Consider the following 16,677-nt stretch of genomic DNA (forward strand, 5'->3'; position numbering starts at 1 on the left):
AGGAAGCACCATGAGATCTTGCCTCTTATTGGATACCTATGTGAAAATGGAGCCTAGCACTCCACCCCCACCTCCATCCCCAGCAGCATCATTAAGTGTTGCCTCTTCTTTAAGCAAAACTACGTCTTACCCTGAATTTGCCAAACAGGAATGAGGGGGTGTTTATTTGTATCACAAAAAAGATTTAGTTTGTTTCTTAAAATAGCCGGTCCTATTCCGTTTTTTTTTTTTTTAATAAAAGAGTTTTTTTAGTTAATGGGGAATTTGATTTGCACAACTTTTTAGAAAGAGGCTCTGTGGAAATGAAGGATCTGTACCAGAAGCTGAGCTGCTAGTCTGTGCCCAGTGTCTCTGCAGACTGTGAATGGGGGAAAAGTCAGGTTCCCTGTACATTGATTTGTCCAGGTGGGCATGGGTTAATTTAGTTCTGTGGCTATAGGAAGACTGCCCAAAGAGACTTGTGTGTGGGGGTGAGGGGTGTCTCTTCTTTTTTCTGTGTCTGATGATATTCATTCACTAAATAATTGCAGGCTCCAGAAAACTAGAGATGACTTCCCCCACCAAAGTAGTTAAGGATGAATAAAATTGCAACTGCTATTTGGACATTTTGAAGAGAGGTTCTGGAATAAAGCAACTCCTTGAAAATCGGGAGTGGATGGGGGGAATTTTCCTAAATAGTTCTTAGCTAAAAAAAAATTGAACTATAATAATAGACCACTTAAAAAGCATAGCTGGGCCTAGTGGCTCATGCCTGTAATCCTAGCTTCTCAGGAGGCTGAGATCTGAGGACTGTGGTTCAAAGCCAGCTTGGGAAGACAAATCTGAGAGACTCTTTAGCTGACTAGCAAAAAGCAGGAAGTAGAGGTATGGCTCAAGTGGTAGAGTACCAGCTTTGAGTGAAAAACCCAAAGAAGAACTTAAGTCCCCAAGTTCAAACCCCAATTGGTATAAAAACAAACCAAAACAACCTTTATGTTTGAAGCTCATCCTTTTTTTTTTTTTTTCCTTGTTCTGGAAGTTCTTGAGGCAGAAATGTAAGGGCGGGGGCGGGAAGAGACAAATCTATGAGAAACGAGGAAACTATTATGATCTGTGATAATACGCTCCTCTAGCCAGAAATCTCAAAGCAATTGAAAACCCACAAAATTATTATGAGTTTAGAAATGCTTTCCAACATACAGAGCCTGAAATCCTATGGCTTTCGTATTTGTAAACAGTGACCAGTTGGAAAACTAAAATGGGGGAGAAATGTCGGGCATAAAAATAGAGTCCCTCAGATGGCACTAAATGACTAATGTGTAGAAGCAATATGGGGAAAATGGAGGATGGTGGGAGATACAAAATGAGATTTTTTTTTTTGTCAGTCATGGGGCTTGAACTCTGGGCCTGGGGTGCTGTCCCTTAGCTCTTCAACTCAAGACTAGCGCTCAACCACTTGAGCCACAGCGCCACTTCTGAGATTATTTTTTTTTCCAGCAAGGTAACCATCGGTTCCTAGTAGAATGATTTCTTGTTGTCCCATTGCCCGTTATCTTGAATTTAACTTCAAAATATTCAGTTCAGTTCAAGGTCCTAATTCCACCCCCCCATCTGAGGACAGGGATTGACTAAAATATAATTCAACAAAAACTCCATTGGAATAAAAAAAATCTTGATATGCTGCTTCTAAAAGTTCTCTTGGAAGAATAAATCCACAATGATCGCCAAGAAAATGTTGGAAGTTAGGATAATGAGGGAGGCCTTGCCCTGCCAAGATATAACATATTATAAAGTGACTATAATTAAAACCCCCATTGCCATACTTCAAGGCAGATCAGGGGAATCGAACAGAAGGCACAGAGACAAACTCTAGTATATATATAATTATTGAGCATATAATAAAGGTGACACTTGAAATCTGTAGGAAGGGCTGAATTATTCAATCAAGGATGCTGAGACAATTAGTTACCTAGTTGAGGAGAGGAAGAGGCAAATCAAGTCCCATTCTATATCAGAGCTCAAGAAATTCCAAATGGGTTAAAAAGATGAAGGTGGAAATCATGCTACATAACAGTAAAAAAAATCCAGATGAAATACACACAAAAATCTTGGATAATATTTATATAACTTTGTGTGTGAAGGCCTTTGGAGGTGTAGTTGGATTGAGTTGTCTTTGTCCAGATTTCCTAATTAGGGCTTGAAATTGATACATGATATTTCTATTAATGTGTGTGTGTGTGCACCTGTGTGCCAGTACTGGGGCTTGAACTCAAGCCCTGAGCATTGTCTCTTAGATTTTTCCACTCAAGTCTCTGGCACTCTGCCCCTTGAGCCACAGCTCCACTTCTGGCTTTTTGCTCATTTATTGAAGATAAAAGTCTCTTGACTTTCCAGTCCATGCTGACTTCAAACCTTTGATCCTGGGATCTCTAGGATTACAGGTGTGAGTCACTGGTCTGGCTTCTACTTGCAGTTTTTTCAGGAGTTTAAATCTCCAGAGGATTATGAGAATCAGTACATTGCAAGTTTGTAGCCCTCCTCCACCCTCCGTTGCTGATGATTTAGGATCTGCCTCTCAGTTTCCTTCTCACTCTCTGTGTTTCATAATATTTGATTATGGAACATCAAACTCATATAAAAGCAGGAAAATTAGTATAATGACTCCTTATATGCCCATCACCTGGATCTTTTTTTTTTTTTTTTTTTATCCATCACACGTCTGGGCATCCCAAATGATTTTGTACTGGATTATTCTATCCCTAAAGCCTCTAAGATGTATCCTCAAAGATATTCTATTTAAATGCCTACATCATCTTACCAAATATTATTACCACACCAAAATAGTTAATTCTCTTAACATCAGTAATTCCCCAGTATCATAAAATATTAAGTGCAAATATCCATTTTCTTTATATTTATATATTTACTTATTTACACTAGTTTATTCAAAGTGGGTTTCAAATAGTTGTGCATATTGCATTTACATTTCTTTTTAAACAGCTTCCTTCTCTCTCTCCCTCCCTTCCTTCCTTTCTTCCTTCCTTCCTTCCTTCCTTCCTTCCTTTCTTCCTTCCTTCCTTCCTTCCCTCCCTCCTTCCCTCCTTCCCTCCTTCCCTCCTTCCCTCCTTCCTTCTTTCCTTCCTTCCTTCCTTCCTTCCTTCCTTCCATCCATCCTTTTTCTCTTTCAATTCTTTCTTTGTGTGAGTCTTGGGGCTTGAACTCAGGAACTGGATGCTGTCCCTGAGCTCTTTTGCTCAAGGTTAGCGCTCTGCCACTTGAACCACACTTCTACTTCCAGCTCTTTGGTAGTTAATTGGAGATAAGAGTCGCACAAACTTCCTTGCGTTGGACTGGCTTTGAACTGTCCTTAGAGAGATCTTTAGATCTCAGCCTCCTCAGTAGCTAAGATTATAGGCAGGAGCCACTGGTGCCCAGCAATATGTGTTTTCAATTCCTATGAATGTGTGTTTCCCCTCTAATTTCTCCTCCTTTGCTGCGTATTTGTTGAGGGAAACGTATCATATGAGTTGTTTCTGCAGTTTCCATATTTTAGGGCTTAGGGTTTAAGGAGTGCAATGTTTTTCTGCCTGTGTCATTACATACATCCCTGTCATTTGTATCTTTTTCTTAAAAACATCTGTTTGTAGTTATATCCAGGGACTTACACTGATTGGGCTGTGTTTATGCTAGGCAAGAGGTGTCTTTTTGTGATGTTAGCAGGTAGTAACGATCTTGGTCCAGATTTCTCGCTCTACAAGGGTTCGCTCGGTTTACTGTTCTGTTTTCACATCCCAAACATGTAGTTGACAGACTACGATCTTCCATGCACATGGTGTCTGTCCAACAGGACCAGGGCATCCAGAAGTTGTGCAGAACATTGGGACGGCAAAAGTGTAAAAGAAAATTGGAACATGACATTAGTTTTTATTTTGTAGACATTTCTCTGACTGCCCCTTCCGCCATACCAGACGTGGATGCAGCTCACAGAAATCCATCTGATTTTATTGATGTGTGTATGTATGTATGCATGCATGGATGTATTGGAGTGCTGGCATTAGGTCTCAGGGCTTTGAACTTTCAAGGCAGGCACTCTGAGCACATGAAATACACTTCTAGCTCTGCAAGTCTGCATTTTTAACATATTTAGTGGCAAGTTACTAAAGTAGTATTAGTTGTAATCAGGTGGTTTGTGGTGAGGGAATGGGACCCACCTACCTTTGGCATTGTGGGCACCTCTACAGGGCTTAGAGATTCTTGTATCTCTTCTGTCTAAACCCCTGCTTCATCTGCTGCCTGATTTAGGAAGCAGCATTCTGTTTGCAAGCAGAACTTTAAGGGGTGATCAGGTGTCCTGGTCACCTTTGAACGTGTCCACACCTGTACGAGACGCAGCGCTAGGCACCTAGGACAGAGTGCTGAAGTTATGAAGTTATGGGATAGGCAGGCGCCAGAGACACACCTGTTTTGTGAAGCCTGGTTTATTGATCTCTTCTTCCTTTTTTCTTCCCCTCCTCCCTCCTCCATTTCCCTCTCCTCCTTCTCCCCCTCCCTCTCGTTCTCCTCTTCCCTTCCCCCCTCCTCTCTACTCCCTCCTCCTGTACTCCCCCCTCCCCTTTCCCCTCCCTCTTCCTCTACTTCCTCTCTCTCTTCCTCCTCCTTTTCCTTCTCTCTTCCTCCTCCTTCCCCTTTTCCTTTCTCCCCTCCCTCTCTTCTTCCTCCTCCTCCCTATACTCCTCTTTCCCTTCTTCTTCTCCGTTCTCCTCCTACCTCTCCTCCTCCTTCCCCTTCCCTCTTTCCTACCTTATTTTCTTCCTCCTCCTCTCTCCCCTTCCCCTCCTCCCCCCTCCCTGTCCTTTTCTCCCTCTTCCCCTCTCTCTCCTCCTCCTTTCTCCCCCCCCCCCCCCCCACCCCTTTCCCTTGTTTTCTCTTTTGCAGTCTGCTGCTTTGTGGTACACAAGCGGTGCCATGAGTTTGTCACCTTCTCCTGCCCGGGCGCTGACAAGGGCCCCGCCTCTGATGTAAGTACTCTCCTGTCACCGTGGCCACTCTGTACTGTCCTAGGTAGATAAATGAGATACTCTCACTTCAAAGGCCCAAGTCCCCAGCCTCCTGGCTGCTGAGCCCATCTTCTTCTGAGTGGAGAAACAAAACCCAGCCTTTTGAGAGGAGGCGTGGTGGGTAGGGTGCATGGTATGCATTTGCTGAGTGACTGACCCTCCCTGCCATGCAAGGTGGGGTGTGCAGAATGATGGGCTTTCCTGTTAGGGCTACCATAAAAGGGAGTTTGGGTGTCACTTGGCACAATTTGTGTGTGTGTGTGTGTGTGTATGTGTGTGTATGTGTGTGTGTTACTGAGGAATGAACTCAGGGCCTCACGCTTGCTAGACAAGTGCTCTACCACGTGAGCCATGACCCCAGGCTTTTTTTGGCCAGTCCTGGGGCTTGCACTCTGGGCCTGTGCAATGCCCCTGAGCCTCTTTGTGTTCAAGGCTAGCCCTCTATCACTTGAGCCACCGCACCACTTCTGGCTTTTTCTGTGTAGTTTGATGGAGGATAAGGGTCTCACAAACTCCCCTTCCCAGGCTGGCTTTGAACCATGATCCTCAGATCTCAGCCTCCATGAGTAGCTAGGATGACACACATGAGCCACCAGTGCCCTGCCTTCTGGGCACTTTTGTGTGAGGATAGGATATAGTGCTTAGAGTTGTGGCAGCCCTTTTGGGTCAAGGAAGGAGATACGGTTGATGAACTGAGCATGATAGAGTCACAGAGTTGAAGGAACCCGGGTTACCAGGGACACTGCTCAATCACCTCTGAGTCTTCTTATCTCCAGTTTCCATTTGACTCATGCCTGTCATCCTAGCTACTCAGGAGGCTGAGATCCGAGGATCGTGATTCAAAGCCGGTCTAGGCAGGAAAGTTGGTGAGACTCTTTATCTCCAATAAGCCACCAGAAACCGGAAGTGGCTATGGCTCAAGTGGTAGAGTGCTAGCCTTGAGTAAAGAAATCTCAAGCCCTGCATTCAAATCGCAGGACCAGCACAGGGATTAAAAAAATGGGAAGGGGGGCTCTTCTTGGTAAAGTTTCACTGTTTGGTGAATTCTTTTACATACAGCTGCACCTGTCTCTCTCACCAGGACTTTCAATGACAGTCACCCACTCACTGCCCAGTAATGAACGGTGATCCGCTCACCCCCACCTGCCATCTTGTCACCCTATTTGTCTCTATTTCTGCTTGGCTTCACCTTCTGGACTTTTCCCCCTTGGCTTTGTCTCTATAATTGGTCCTGTAACCTACTTAGAATTGACAGCTGACCTCAGCTTGCTTCTGATGAGTAGTAGCCCAGCAACTACATTCTGTCACTGAATTTCTTCTACTCCCACTGGCTTTTTACAAGTGGTCCTGGGGAAGTTTCACTGCAGGGGACTTCCGGTGGGGGGGGGCGGGGAAACCTCCTGTCTGTTGCCAGGGCAACAGGAGCTTGTTGTAGCCAATGCATTGCTTGGAAAATGTGCTACTTGAGGTCCTCTATGATGGTAGTTCAAGCAATACTGGCAAAGCAGGTAAAGTCATTGTGTGTGTGGGGGGTGGAGGGGTGGGGAATCCAGAACATTCCAAATTCTCTCAGATTCCACACTCAGGTCCTTTTTTTGCTGCAAATGCTTTTCCCATCTCCAGGAAAGTAGGAAGTTTGAGAGGACTGCCTAGCTCCATAATGCAGCTCTTAACATGTTCATGCAGCCAAGTAGCAGCCAAAGGCTTGGTGTTCTCCCAAGTCTTGTCTCTGTCTCTGTTGCCTAAGACCGAATGTAGTTCAAACTGGAGTGCAGTTGATTTTTTCTTTTTAACCACTAAAAAAAAATTTTTTTTACTTATTTCATTCCTGTAGTACCCAGGAATTGAACCCAGGACCTCATGCCTCCTAGGCAAGTACTCTACCACTAAGCCACATTCCCAGCCCCCAGGGAAAGGGAAGTTTGAGGTCATGAGATGGAAAAGTCCTAGGGTAGACCTGGCTTTGACACAGTCTGGAACCCAGTGGATTCCCTGCACGTTCTGCCATACGCCATAGGTAATTCCATTTGCTACGAGTGTATCTTATGCATATGTGTGTGTGTGTGTATATATATATATATATAAAACAAACATGTGTTTTTTTTGTTTTAGTTGTGTAACAAAAGTGGATTGACTTTATATCAGCATTTAAATCACGTTAATTTTGCACCTTGGTATTAAAGTTCCAGGATTTCAGGAGAAGAGAAATTTAGGGAGCCATTCAAGGACCTTGACCTTCTTATCTGGAGAATGGATTCATGCATTTTTTTGTGTGTGTGTGATCAAGGTCTACTTATGGCAGGTAGAATTAAAAGCTTGGAGGAGGGGCTCAGGGAACCCACACCCAGCCTCCTGGAATAGCAGTGCTCAGCAGATGTGAGGGTCTCTGGTTTCCAAGGAGAGGCCCAATGGGCCTGGGACCCAGACCTCTATGCCGAGTGCTGGTGGCTAGTGCTCTTGGTCTCTGAAGAAAGTTTGAGGAACATGGCCCTTGGATCCAGATTGTTCCAGAAAGGGACTGCTGCTGAAGGAATGAAGAGGCAGTAACAGGGTAGCACTCTCAGGAAGGGCAAGCTGAATGGAAAAGGCAAGTCCCTCCCTCTCCTTCTAAAACCTTTCGTTTCTCCACGTGCAACAGAGCACAGACTGGCACAATCTCATTCCTTGCATCACAGATTGGAATAAACAGGATGCATGCGGAGCTAAAACAGGATTTAATAATCTACAAGTCTGTCTCAGTCCTCTCTCTTCTTTAGCCTTCAGACTTGGACCAGTTTATGCCCTTGTGTCTCTCCTCCAGCTCTGTGATTCATTCTTGGACTGGATTACACTATTGGGTTTCTTGGTGCTCTGGCTCACAGATGATTGATCATGGGATTTCTCAGCATGCAAGCCCCTTCATAGGATAAATCAACCTTTCTATCTGCTTCTGTCTGGTTGGATCTGTCTCTCTGGTATATGTTGTCTCTTACACATATCTGCTCCTAGAGGTGGGAGCCGGTGTACACACTCCATGGAAGACAAGTTGTTCAGAGGAGAGCAAGAGGATCAGAATTTAAAAATAATTATTATCTTTAAGTGGTTGTATAAGAAAGTTCCCATTCTACAAAACAGTATTTGAATACAAAGTGTCTGATAACATTGTCACCCGTCGGAGGAGCAGGATTTTTTTTGGGGGGAGGGGGGTTGGTCATGGGCCTGGGCGCTGTCCCTTAGCTCTTCAGCTCAAGGCAGGCACTCTACCACTTGAGCCATCGTGCCACTTCCAGTTTTCTGGTGGTTTTTCTTTCTTTTTGGCTCTTTTTTTTTCCTGGTAGTCTATTGGCAGTAAAAGTCTTACAGACTTTCTTGCCCTCACTGGCCTTGAACCATAATCCTCTTGTGTAGGAAAGATGATAGGCTTGAGCCACCGACAGCTGCCTATTTGCATCTTCTTTATGTCTCAGGTTCTTCATCTGAAACGTGGTAAGATGATCATCAGTACCTTATATAGATACCTCTGAATATCGGGTGCATAATTAACACTTAGGATGCTGTCTGGTACTGTACATAGCAATGCATAGGTATATGGGATGATGGTGATGGTGATGATGATGATGGTAATAGATGGCAATGACAACAATGTAAGATCGTGGAAGGAGCAGAAAGCAAGGACAGACTAGGAAAGTCTAAAAGAATGAGTAGCTTTCCTGTGGGTAGTCTTGCCTAGGTGTGCGCAGGCTCCTCAGGAGGTGTGAATGAGCCCCCTCTCTGCATGAATGGAGGAGTGTGGCCATTCACGGCTGTAGTCAGGGGGAGATCAGGCCAGCATGCATTGGCCTTAGCTGCCTACCTGCCAGGATTCTGTCACTGGATTCTGTCCCAGGAAGGACTTTGGCACCAAGGATGAAATACTGGTCCAGACTCCTGAACTAGCTAGCTCGGTTCACTGACCTTTCTCTGGGCTCATGGTTGGAGGCATGATTCAAGTCTTGGCCACACCTGCTCGTCCACCTGGCCAGGCTGTCCTCTGGCTGCCCTGACTGCTCATGCAGGTCTGGAGGGGCATCCTCGTCTCCTGTGTGACCTTGGGGGACAGCAGGCTAGGGGAGCGGAATGGACAGTTCCATTCACACAAAGAAAGAGGAGCGTGCTGGGCTCCATGCTCCTGCATTCTGTTATTCCAAGTCAAACCAACTAGGACATATCCTGGATTTTTATTTTTATTTATTGTTTTTGGGTGTGGGGCTTGAACTCAGGGCCTGGGCGCTGTCCTGAGCTTTTTCACTCAAAGCTAGCGCTCTATCACTTTGAGCCACAGCGCCACTTTGGGTTTTTCTGGTGGTTCATTGGAGATAAGAGTCTCAAGGACTTTTCTACCTGGGCTGGCTTCCAACCACAATCCTCCAATCTCAGCCTCCTGAGTAGCTAGCACAACAGGTGTGAGCTATCAGGGTGCCTGGCTTCGTATCCTGGATTGAAGTCATGATATAACTAGAGCTTTGCATATTGGACATCATTTGATAGCTAGGTCCATATTGTACAATTGGGACTGGCCTTTGTGTAGCTGCTGACTCAATTACTCTATGTGACCAAGAGGGATGGCACTCACCACTAGAGGGTTCATGGTTGATACTTAGCCTATCATGATTATTTCTTTCACATTCTTTTGTGTCTTAGATTTCTTCAAAAAGATCAAGCTTCTGAATTGCTGTAACATCCCATATAGACATTTTAGGCTGTAACCTAGCACTTAGAACTTGGACCATAGACCCAGATTCCTGAGAGACGGCAGAACAAGAAAGGGTAGGTCAAGACTTGGGCTAGACAAGCGAGTTATCTCACTTCTGGATGTGGAGGTGAAGGGACTCTTGCCTGTGTTCATGCTGTCTCCCCAGAGGCCTGGTGCTGAGTAGGTTTCTGGCCTGGTAGCTTGGTTGGTTCTTCTCCATGTGGCTTCAGCTGCCAAGTAGCTGGCTAGCTCTGGTGTGTTCATAAGGTGGTCCCAGGACTGCATGAAGACAAAAAGAGAGTCTCTCAATGCAAAAGTGCTTAAAAGCCATGTCATTGTATTTGCTACGAATGTTACTGAGCCCAGTGAGTCTCAGGGCCAAGGTCAGCTTCCCGTGGTAGATCCGTAGATTCCGTTGCTTCGCTGGGGAGGAAAATTTTGTTCACAAGTGAACACTGCAGAACATCACTGTGGATTTTATAACAAGAGCTACAGGTTGCCTGGCACTGATAGCTCCTGCCTGTAATCCTAGCTACTCAGGAGGCTGTGATCTGAGGATTGAGGTTCAAAGCCAGTCCAGGTAGGAAAGGTTATGAGATGCTTTTTGCCAGTTAACCAGAAACAATCTGGAAGTGGAGCCCTGACCCAAGTGGTAGAGTGCTAGCCTTGAGTGAGAAAGCTCAGGACAGCAACCAGGGCCTGTACATATACAACAAACCACCAAACAACAACATCAACACCACCCTCAATGTCTGTGCTGCAATGAAGAGAAAATAATTCAGGCTTTGAAGCCAGAAACCCTTAGGGTCAGATTCCAAACTTTGCTATTTATTGCTCCAGTGACCTTAGAAAAGTCATTTAAAGCCTATGACCTTTAGATTAGATCTTTAAAATGGTGAAAATAAGAGAGAAGTCCTGAGAGGTTTGGGTTGAGTGTTTGAGGAGAGACTGCTTAGACGACACACAGACAATAATCCGATACAGAGAAGACACTCAACAAAGAGTTTTAAAAATTATTAATATCCAGAGACATCTCTCCTTCTCCACAATGCATGCTGGCTGCCCTCTGACCTGCCGGGGAATAACCGTGAATAATAATAGCTACTTATTGAATAGGGGCTTCGTGCCAGGCAGTGCCAAAGGACTCTTAAGCTGGTTCATCTAACAATATTGCCTTCAATATTTTATGGGTTTTAGGAAAAAGTTATGATCTAAAAATTATTAAGCCTAATCCTTTTTTTTTTTTTTGACCTAAGGATGACGATTCTAGGAAATTCGGCTGAGGAGTTATTTAAGGCTCAGCACGTCTTATAGCCTGGGTGACATTCCTTCCATTAATATTTATAGCAGCCAAAATTTGGATCTGACCCAAATGACTACCAATTAGGGTTTATATAAGTAAAATAGATTATATGCATGTAATACAGTGCTGGGTATTGACTGAGATGGCTCCTATCCAGGTACCTACGGTTGCCAAAAGTAATCAAACTGCAGGCTGGAAATCAGTACATCACTTTATGTAAATTGTATTTTAAGTAAAAGCCTTGGTGTATGTGTGTGTGTGGGGGGCAGGGAGAGTGATAGAGGGGGTAAGATTGATTGGAACACATTGTAAACTTATGTGAGATCTCCCCTGTATAAATGTAAGCTAATAATGACCACAGCAACAGGGAAGCTGGGATTGAGGCTCTGAAGGCTCAGCTGCTTGAGAGACTGAGATTGGAAGGATGGCAGCTCAAGGTCAGCCCGGGCAAGAAGTTGACAAAATACCTTCTCAACTGTGGCTTGTCCCTGTCATCACAGCTCTATGAGAAGCTAAGATCTGGAGGATCATGGTTCCAGGCTAGCCCAGAACAAAACGAAGTTTGACAGACCTTATCTCAACCAAACAAGCTGGATGCAGTGGCACACACTTCAAGCTACTTCAAGAAGTGGAATATAAGAGGATCGTAGTCCAGGCATAGGCCCAAGCAAAAAGTGAGACCCTATCTCAAAATATCCTGTGCAGAAAAGAAATGGAGGTGTGGCTCACTGATAGAGTACCTGCTTAGCAAGCACGAAGCCCAGGGTTCAAACCCTAGTACTTCCAAAAAGAAAAATTCTAGTTAGTAAAGTGTTGGCCTGGGAATATTGTAATTATATATTGCTTTAAAAAGCAGCAGAAAGTACCGGGTGCCGGTGGCTCACGCCTCTAATCCTAGCTACTGAAGAGGCTGAGATCTAAGGATTGAGTCTTAAAGCCAGCCCGGGCAAGAAAGTCCGTGAGACTCTTATCTGCAATAAATCACTCAGAAAACCAGAAGTGGTGCTGTGGCTCAAGTGGTAGAGCACTAGCCTTGAGCTGAAGAGCTGAGGGACAGTGCCCAGGCCCAGAGTTCAAGCCCCACGACTGACCAAAAAGAAAAAACAAAACAAAACAAAAAAAGGAGCAGAAAGCAAGGCAGGCATTGGTAACTTACCTCCGTAATCCTAGCTACCATGGAAGCTGACATCTGAGAATCACGATTCAGAGCAATCCTGGGCAGGAATGTCCATGAATGAGACTCTTATCTCTAATTAACAAGCAAAGAGAGCTAGAAGGGGACTGTGGCTCAAGTGGTAGAGTCTTAGCCTTGGAATAAAAAAGCCAAGACCATAAAACCATCATCAGTTCAAGACCTGGTACTGGTGTGTGTGTGTGCATGCTTGCACACGTGAGCACACATACACACAGAGCAGAAAACAAAGCTTTAGGCATGCTATGATACAATTAAAAATATGAAGATGTTTGTGAAACATATCTTTATCAGATTTAAAAACATCCTTGTGTTATCTAATAATAAACATGCAGTATGGAATGTGTAGTGAAATGCAGGCTGTAGCCACATCTCTGGGACACAGTTCAGTGGCTTCTTGTTAATTCCGCTCTGTCCTCATCTAGGTGAGGCCTGCAGGACTCCGAAGGTCACTTAGAGATTCTCAGAGGCTGCTTTCTCCCATTTCATTTGTTTGTGGTGTTATTCAAGTTTCTCACTTAATTCAGAAAAGACCAAACACAGTGCAGGCTCAGGGAGAATCACCCAGGTCACTCACAGTTGCTTCCAGGTGTAGTGCTTTACTACTTGAGCAATACCTCCACTTCTGGCTTTTTGCTGTTTAATTGAAGATCAAAGTTTCTCGTACTTTGCTGCTGGGGCTGGCTTTGAACCACAATCCTCAGATCTCAGCCTCTTGTGTATCTAGGATTGCAAGCGTGAGCTCCCAGTGCCTGGCTAGAGACTGTATTTTTGAAAGGTCTCCAGTGACTTTGATGGATAGCCAGGTTTGGAAAGGTACCCAAGCCAATCTTGGCTGAGTAACCAACTTGGTTCATTATAAGGTTGAATTGCAGGTTTGCCATTAAAAATTTTCTGCTTTGGTCTCCTCACCTGGAGAAAGATGATAAAACAGAACCTACCTTGCAGAGCCTCTAGAGATCAAGTGTGTTTTTCCATTCATATAAGTGCCTCTTACCAGGCCCGGTACACAAGGCTTATTAATTAGTATATCCACCAATGAGCTTTGAAACCTTTCCTTTTGAATACCCAAGTACAGTTTTTGTTGTTGTTGTTGTTGTTTTTGTACCAGTTCTGGGACTTGAACTCAGTGTCTGGGTGCTGTCCCTAAGCTTTTTTGCTCAAGGCTAGCACTCTACCACTTGAGTCACAGCTCCACTTCTGGATTATTGGTAGTTAATTGGATCTGAGTCTCACAGACTTTCTCACCTGGCTTTGAACCACGATCCTCAGATCTCAGCCTCCTGACCACAGGTACAATGTTAACTTGGCAGGGCATGCATCCATCTTGCTTTCCATGGAAGAGAATCACAGAGAGATCTACCTCCAAGGGAGATGGGAGGGCTAGGGGAAGCATCCAGTAGCGTAATGCTAATGGGATCCTTTCTGTCAAGTGGATTCCACAGGATTCTTCTGCTCCCACAGCTTCTACCATGCAGAAGGAGCTTGGAAAAGCCCTTTGTTCCTCGCTGGCACTGAGCTGCATGTTGGGGAGGAAGAAGCAGATCTGGAGATCTGACATCGGTGTAGCCATTTCTCTATGCAGTAGATGGCTGTTGGGAGCCAAGTAAGGCTGTCAGGAAGTCTGTGGGCTTTTCCTGACTGAGAGGCAGCATCAACCTGTAGGATAAGAAGAGACAATTTCCCAGAAGGCCCTAGGCTTCAAGTGGTGCACGGGGGGCGGAGGAGTGGAGAAATCAAAGAGCAGATGACCCTGGGGACAGGCAGCCTGGAGGGGGGTGTGCAATTGCGTCCAGGTTCTCAATTCTTTCTATTCCCTAGGGCTCCCTCACCTCCAGCGCTTTCTGGGATTATGGGATTTCCACGTATTCCTCTAAAAAAGAATTATGTCATGGATGAAATAATGTTCGTATAGGAAAATCTCTTCTTCTCTCTCCTAGATGCTACTGGGGGTTAAACTTGGGGCCTCAGCTGGTGCTGTACCACTTAAGTCACACCTACCAGCCCTAACTTTTTGTTGGTTATTTTGGAGATGGAGTCTTGTGAACTTTTCCGCCTGGGGTGGCCTTGAACCTCGAGCCTCCAGATCTGATCCTTCTGAGTAGCTAGGATTATAGGCAGAAGGCACCAGATTCTCCATCACACACTGAGGTTCTCCTTACTCTGCTTGACAGAGGAGGACACAGGCACCCAGACTGGACCAAGTGACTTGCTTAAGGTCACGTGACCACAGAGGAGCCTACATTCAACCCTCAGTGCTCCGATCCTCAGTTCTGTGTGCTTACCTAGGGACCCTCTGCCCTGCACACTTGGACAGAGCTGCCTTCCCCAATGGGCACCCCCAAGGCCCTGTCTCCCTACATCTTGTAGTCCACGGTGGCCTAGATTTCTGTGGGCCTCTCTCTCAAGCAGGAGTGGGAGTTTAGGATTTGGAATCAAAGGCTCTGGGTTTAGTCTGGGTGGGTTTAGTCCGGGTGCTGGTGGCTCAGAGCTGCAATCCTCACTACTCAGCAGCCTGAGATCTGAGGATATGGGGTGCAAAGTCGGCTTGAGCAGGAAAGCCGGAAGGAGCAGTGTGAATGAAGTGGTAGAGCGCCAGCCTTGAAGTCAAAGGACAGTGTCCAAGCCTTGAATTCAAGCCCCAGAACCAACACAAAACAAAGCAACTTTAAAAAGAAAAAAAGCATTGATTATATTTGAAAAGTCTCCAGCTTTTTGATCAGAAACCTTTTGGCCCTTCTGGAACCTGTACCTCCCACTTCATCCATCAAGTTAACCACTACCCAGGCACCCGTAGTTTGCCTGTCTCTCCCCTGGGGAACAATTTTGGAAAGAACACTTCTTACTAAATGTTGATGTGTACAAGTGATGGTCATGGGCTGTAGGCTCACGGTTGTACACAGATGTCTAGAGATTTTTTTTCAGCTGGTGGTGGCAACGCTGTGTGCTGGTGATTGCAATATATTTTCCATGGTCCTTTAGGCCCCTAGGAACCAACATTCTGTTCGGGTACCACATTGCCACACGTGGCATTCAGTGGCTGGTGTGATTTACCTAACACAAGTGGATCCTCCTTCCAGGATGTCCCACAGGTCCATCCATATTGCTTCTGATCGCAGAATCTCCCTTTGTAAAGGCTGCGTAATATTTCACTGTATGTATACCCCACCGTTCCTTTATCCAGTCATCTATCAAAGAGCACTGGTGTTATTCAGTGACTAAAGAGGTCTCTTTGAGATCCTGATTTCAGTTCTTTCGGAAAAGTACTGAGAAACAAGACTAGTGATCCCAGTATAGTTCTGAAACCAGCTTTTCAGATCTCAGGCCCGAAGTCCAGGAGTTCTAAGTTAGATCTGGCCACTCATTTCTGTATACCAAATCAAGAGATGTGATGGAAGGAGACACCAAGAAAGGAGATTTAGTCCATGGCAGCCACGGGAAGATAGCATGTTAGCACAGTCTTTAGGGGGTGCAGAGAGTGGCTTCAGGTCATATGGGGAGAATTAGGAGCAGGGGGTGAGAAAGCTTTGTGGTATTCACACAATCTCGGGTCACAGGTGAGGCCTGGGTGAGCGTTAGCTCAGCCTTTGTCCTTGGAGGAGTTCTGGAGGATTATCATCCCTGTATTCCAGGAACAGAACAGGAGCAAGGTGATCTCCAGAGTGTGGGGTGCTTTGCTTTAAGATGATAAGAAGAAGGCTTTGCTCGAGAGGCAGTTTGCCTTCTACACCTGATGCTTAACCAGCGAGTTTTCTTCTTCTTCTTCAATCCTGAAGTGATTGATTGCAAAGCGACTGCAATAGCAAATAGCTCAGATCAAAGGACATGGATACAAAGTTGGGAGACTTTTAGTTAAGGCAAACAACACAGCAAAAGCACTTTTTTTTCCCCCTGCTCCTAGGCCTTGAACCTAGGGCCTAAGCACTGTCTGAGCATTTGTGTTCAAGGCAAGCACTCTACCACGTAAGCCATAGCTCCACTTCCAGGCTTTATGGTGGTTCATGGGAGATAAGAGTCTCACGGACTTTCCTGCCTGGGTTGGTATTGATCATGATTCTCAGATCTCAGCCTCCTGAGAAGCTAGTAGCAGAAATTGCTCAAAGGCTTTAGCATATCTCTGCAGTGGAGAGCGCCCCCCTTTTGTGTCTGGGCACCCGGGTCTGCAAGCTGGTTCAGCAACCTCTTCCTTCTTGTGAAGTGTTCTACAAGGTGTCCTTCTCCAGTCCAAGGACTGATCCAGTGCCTGCTGTTACCAGGGAAGCGCAACGCCTACAAGACTCACCTGCCATTCCCACATCCGGGTATCTTCTCTCCCAGCCGGTCCATCCTATCCTCCCTCCTTCCTTCCCTCCCCTGCCCTCCCTCCCTCCTTCCCTCCCCTCTCCTTTCTATGTATTAAAAAGTAGTTCAAGAATTTCTGTCTAGCATCTGCTTG

General features: G+C 45.4%; 1 protein-coding gene across 2 annotated transcripts in view; it reads left to right on the top strand.

The window, feature by feature from the left end:
• Window positions 1-16,677, top strand: part of Prkcb (protein kinase C beta) — a 296,600-nt gene that overhangs the window by 130,813 nt on the left and 149,110 nt on the right. For both annotated transcript variants that reach the window (XM_042689783.1, XM_042689785.1), the window contains exon 3: window positions 4,915-4,997. In XM_042689783.1, the coding sequence (XP_042545717.1) occupies window positions 4,915-4,997 (83 nt within the window). The remainder of the gene's footprint in view (window positions 1-4,914; window positions 4,998-16,677) is intronic.

The sequence above is a fragment of the Dipodomys spectabilis genome, unplaced genomic scaffold (assembly GCF_019054845.1).
Source record: "Dipodomys spectabilis isolate Male_0828 unplaced genomic scaffold, ASM1905484v1 ptg000127l, whole genome shotgun sequence".
Lineage (NCBI taxonomy): Eukaryota > Metazoa > Chordata > Mammalia > Rodentia > Heteromyidae > Dipodomys > Dipodomys spectabilis.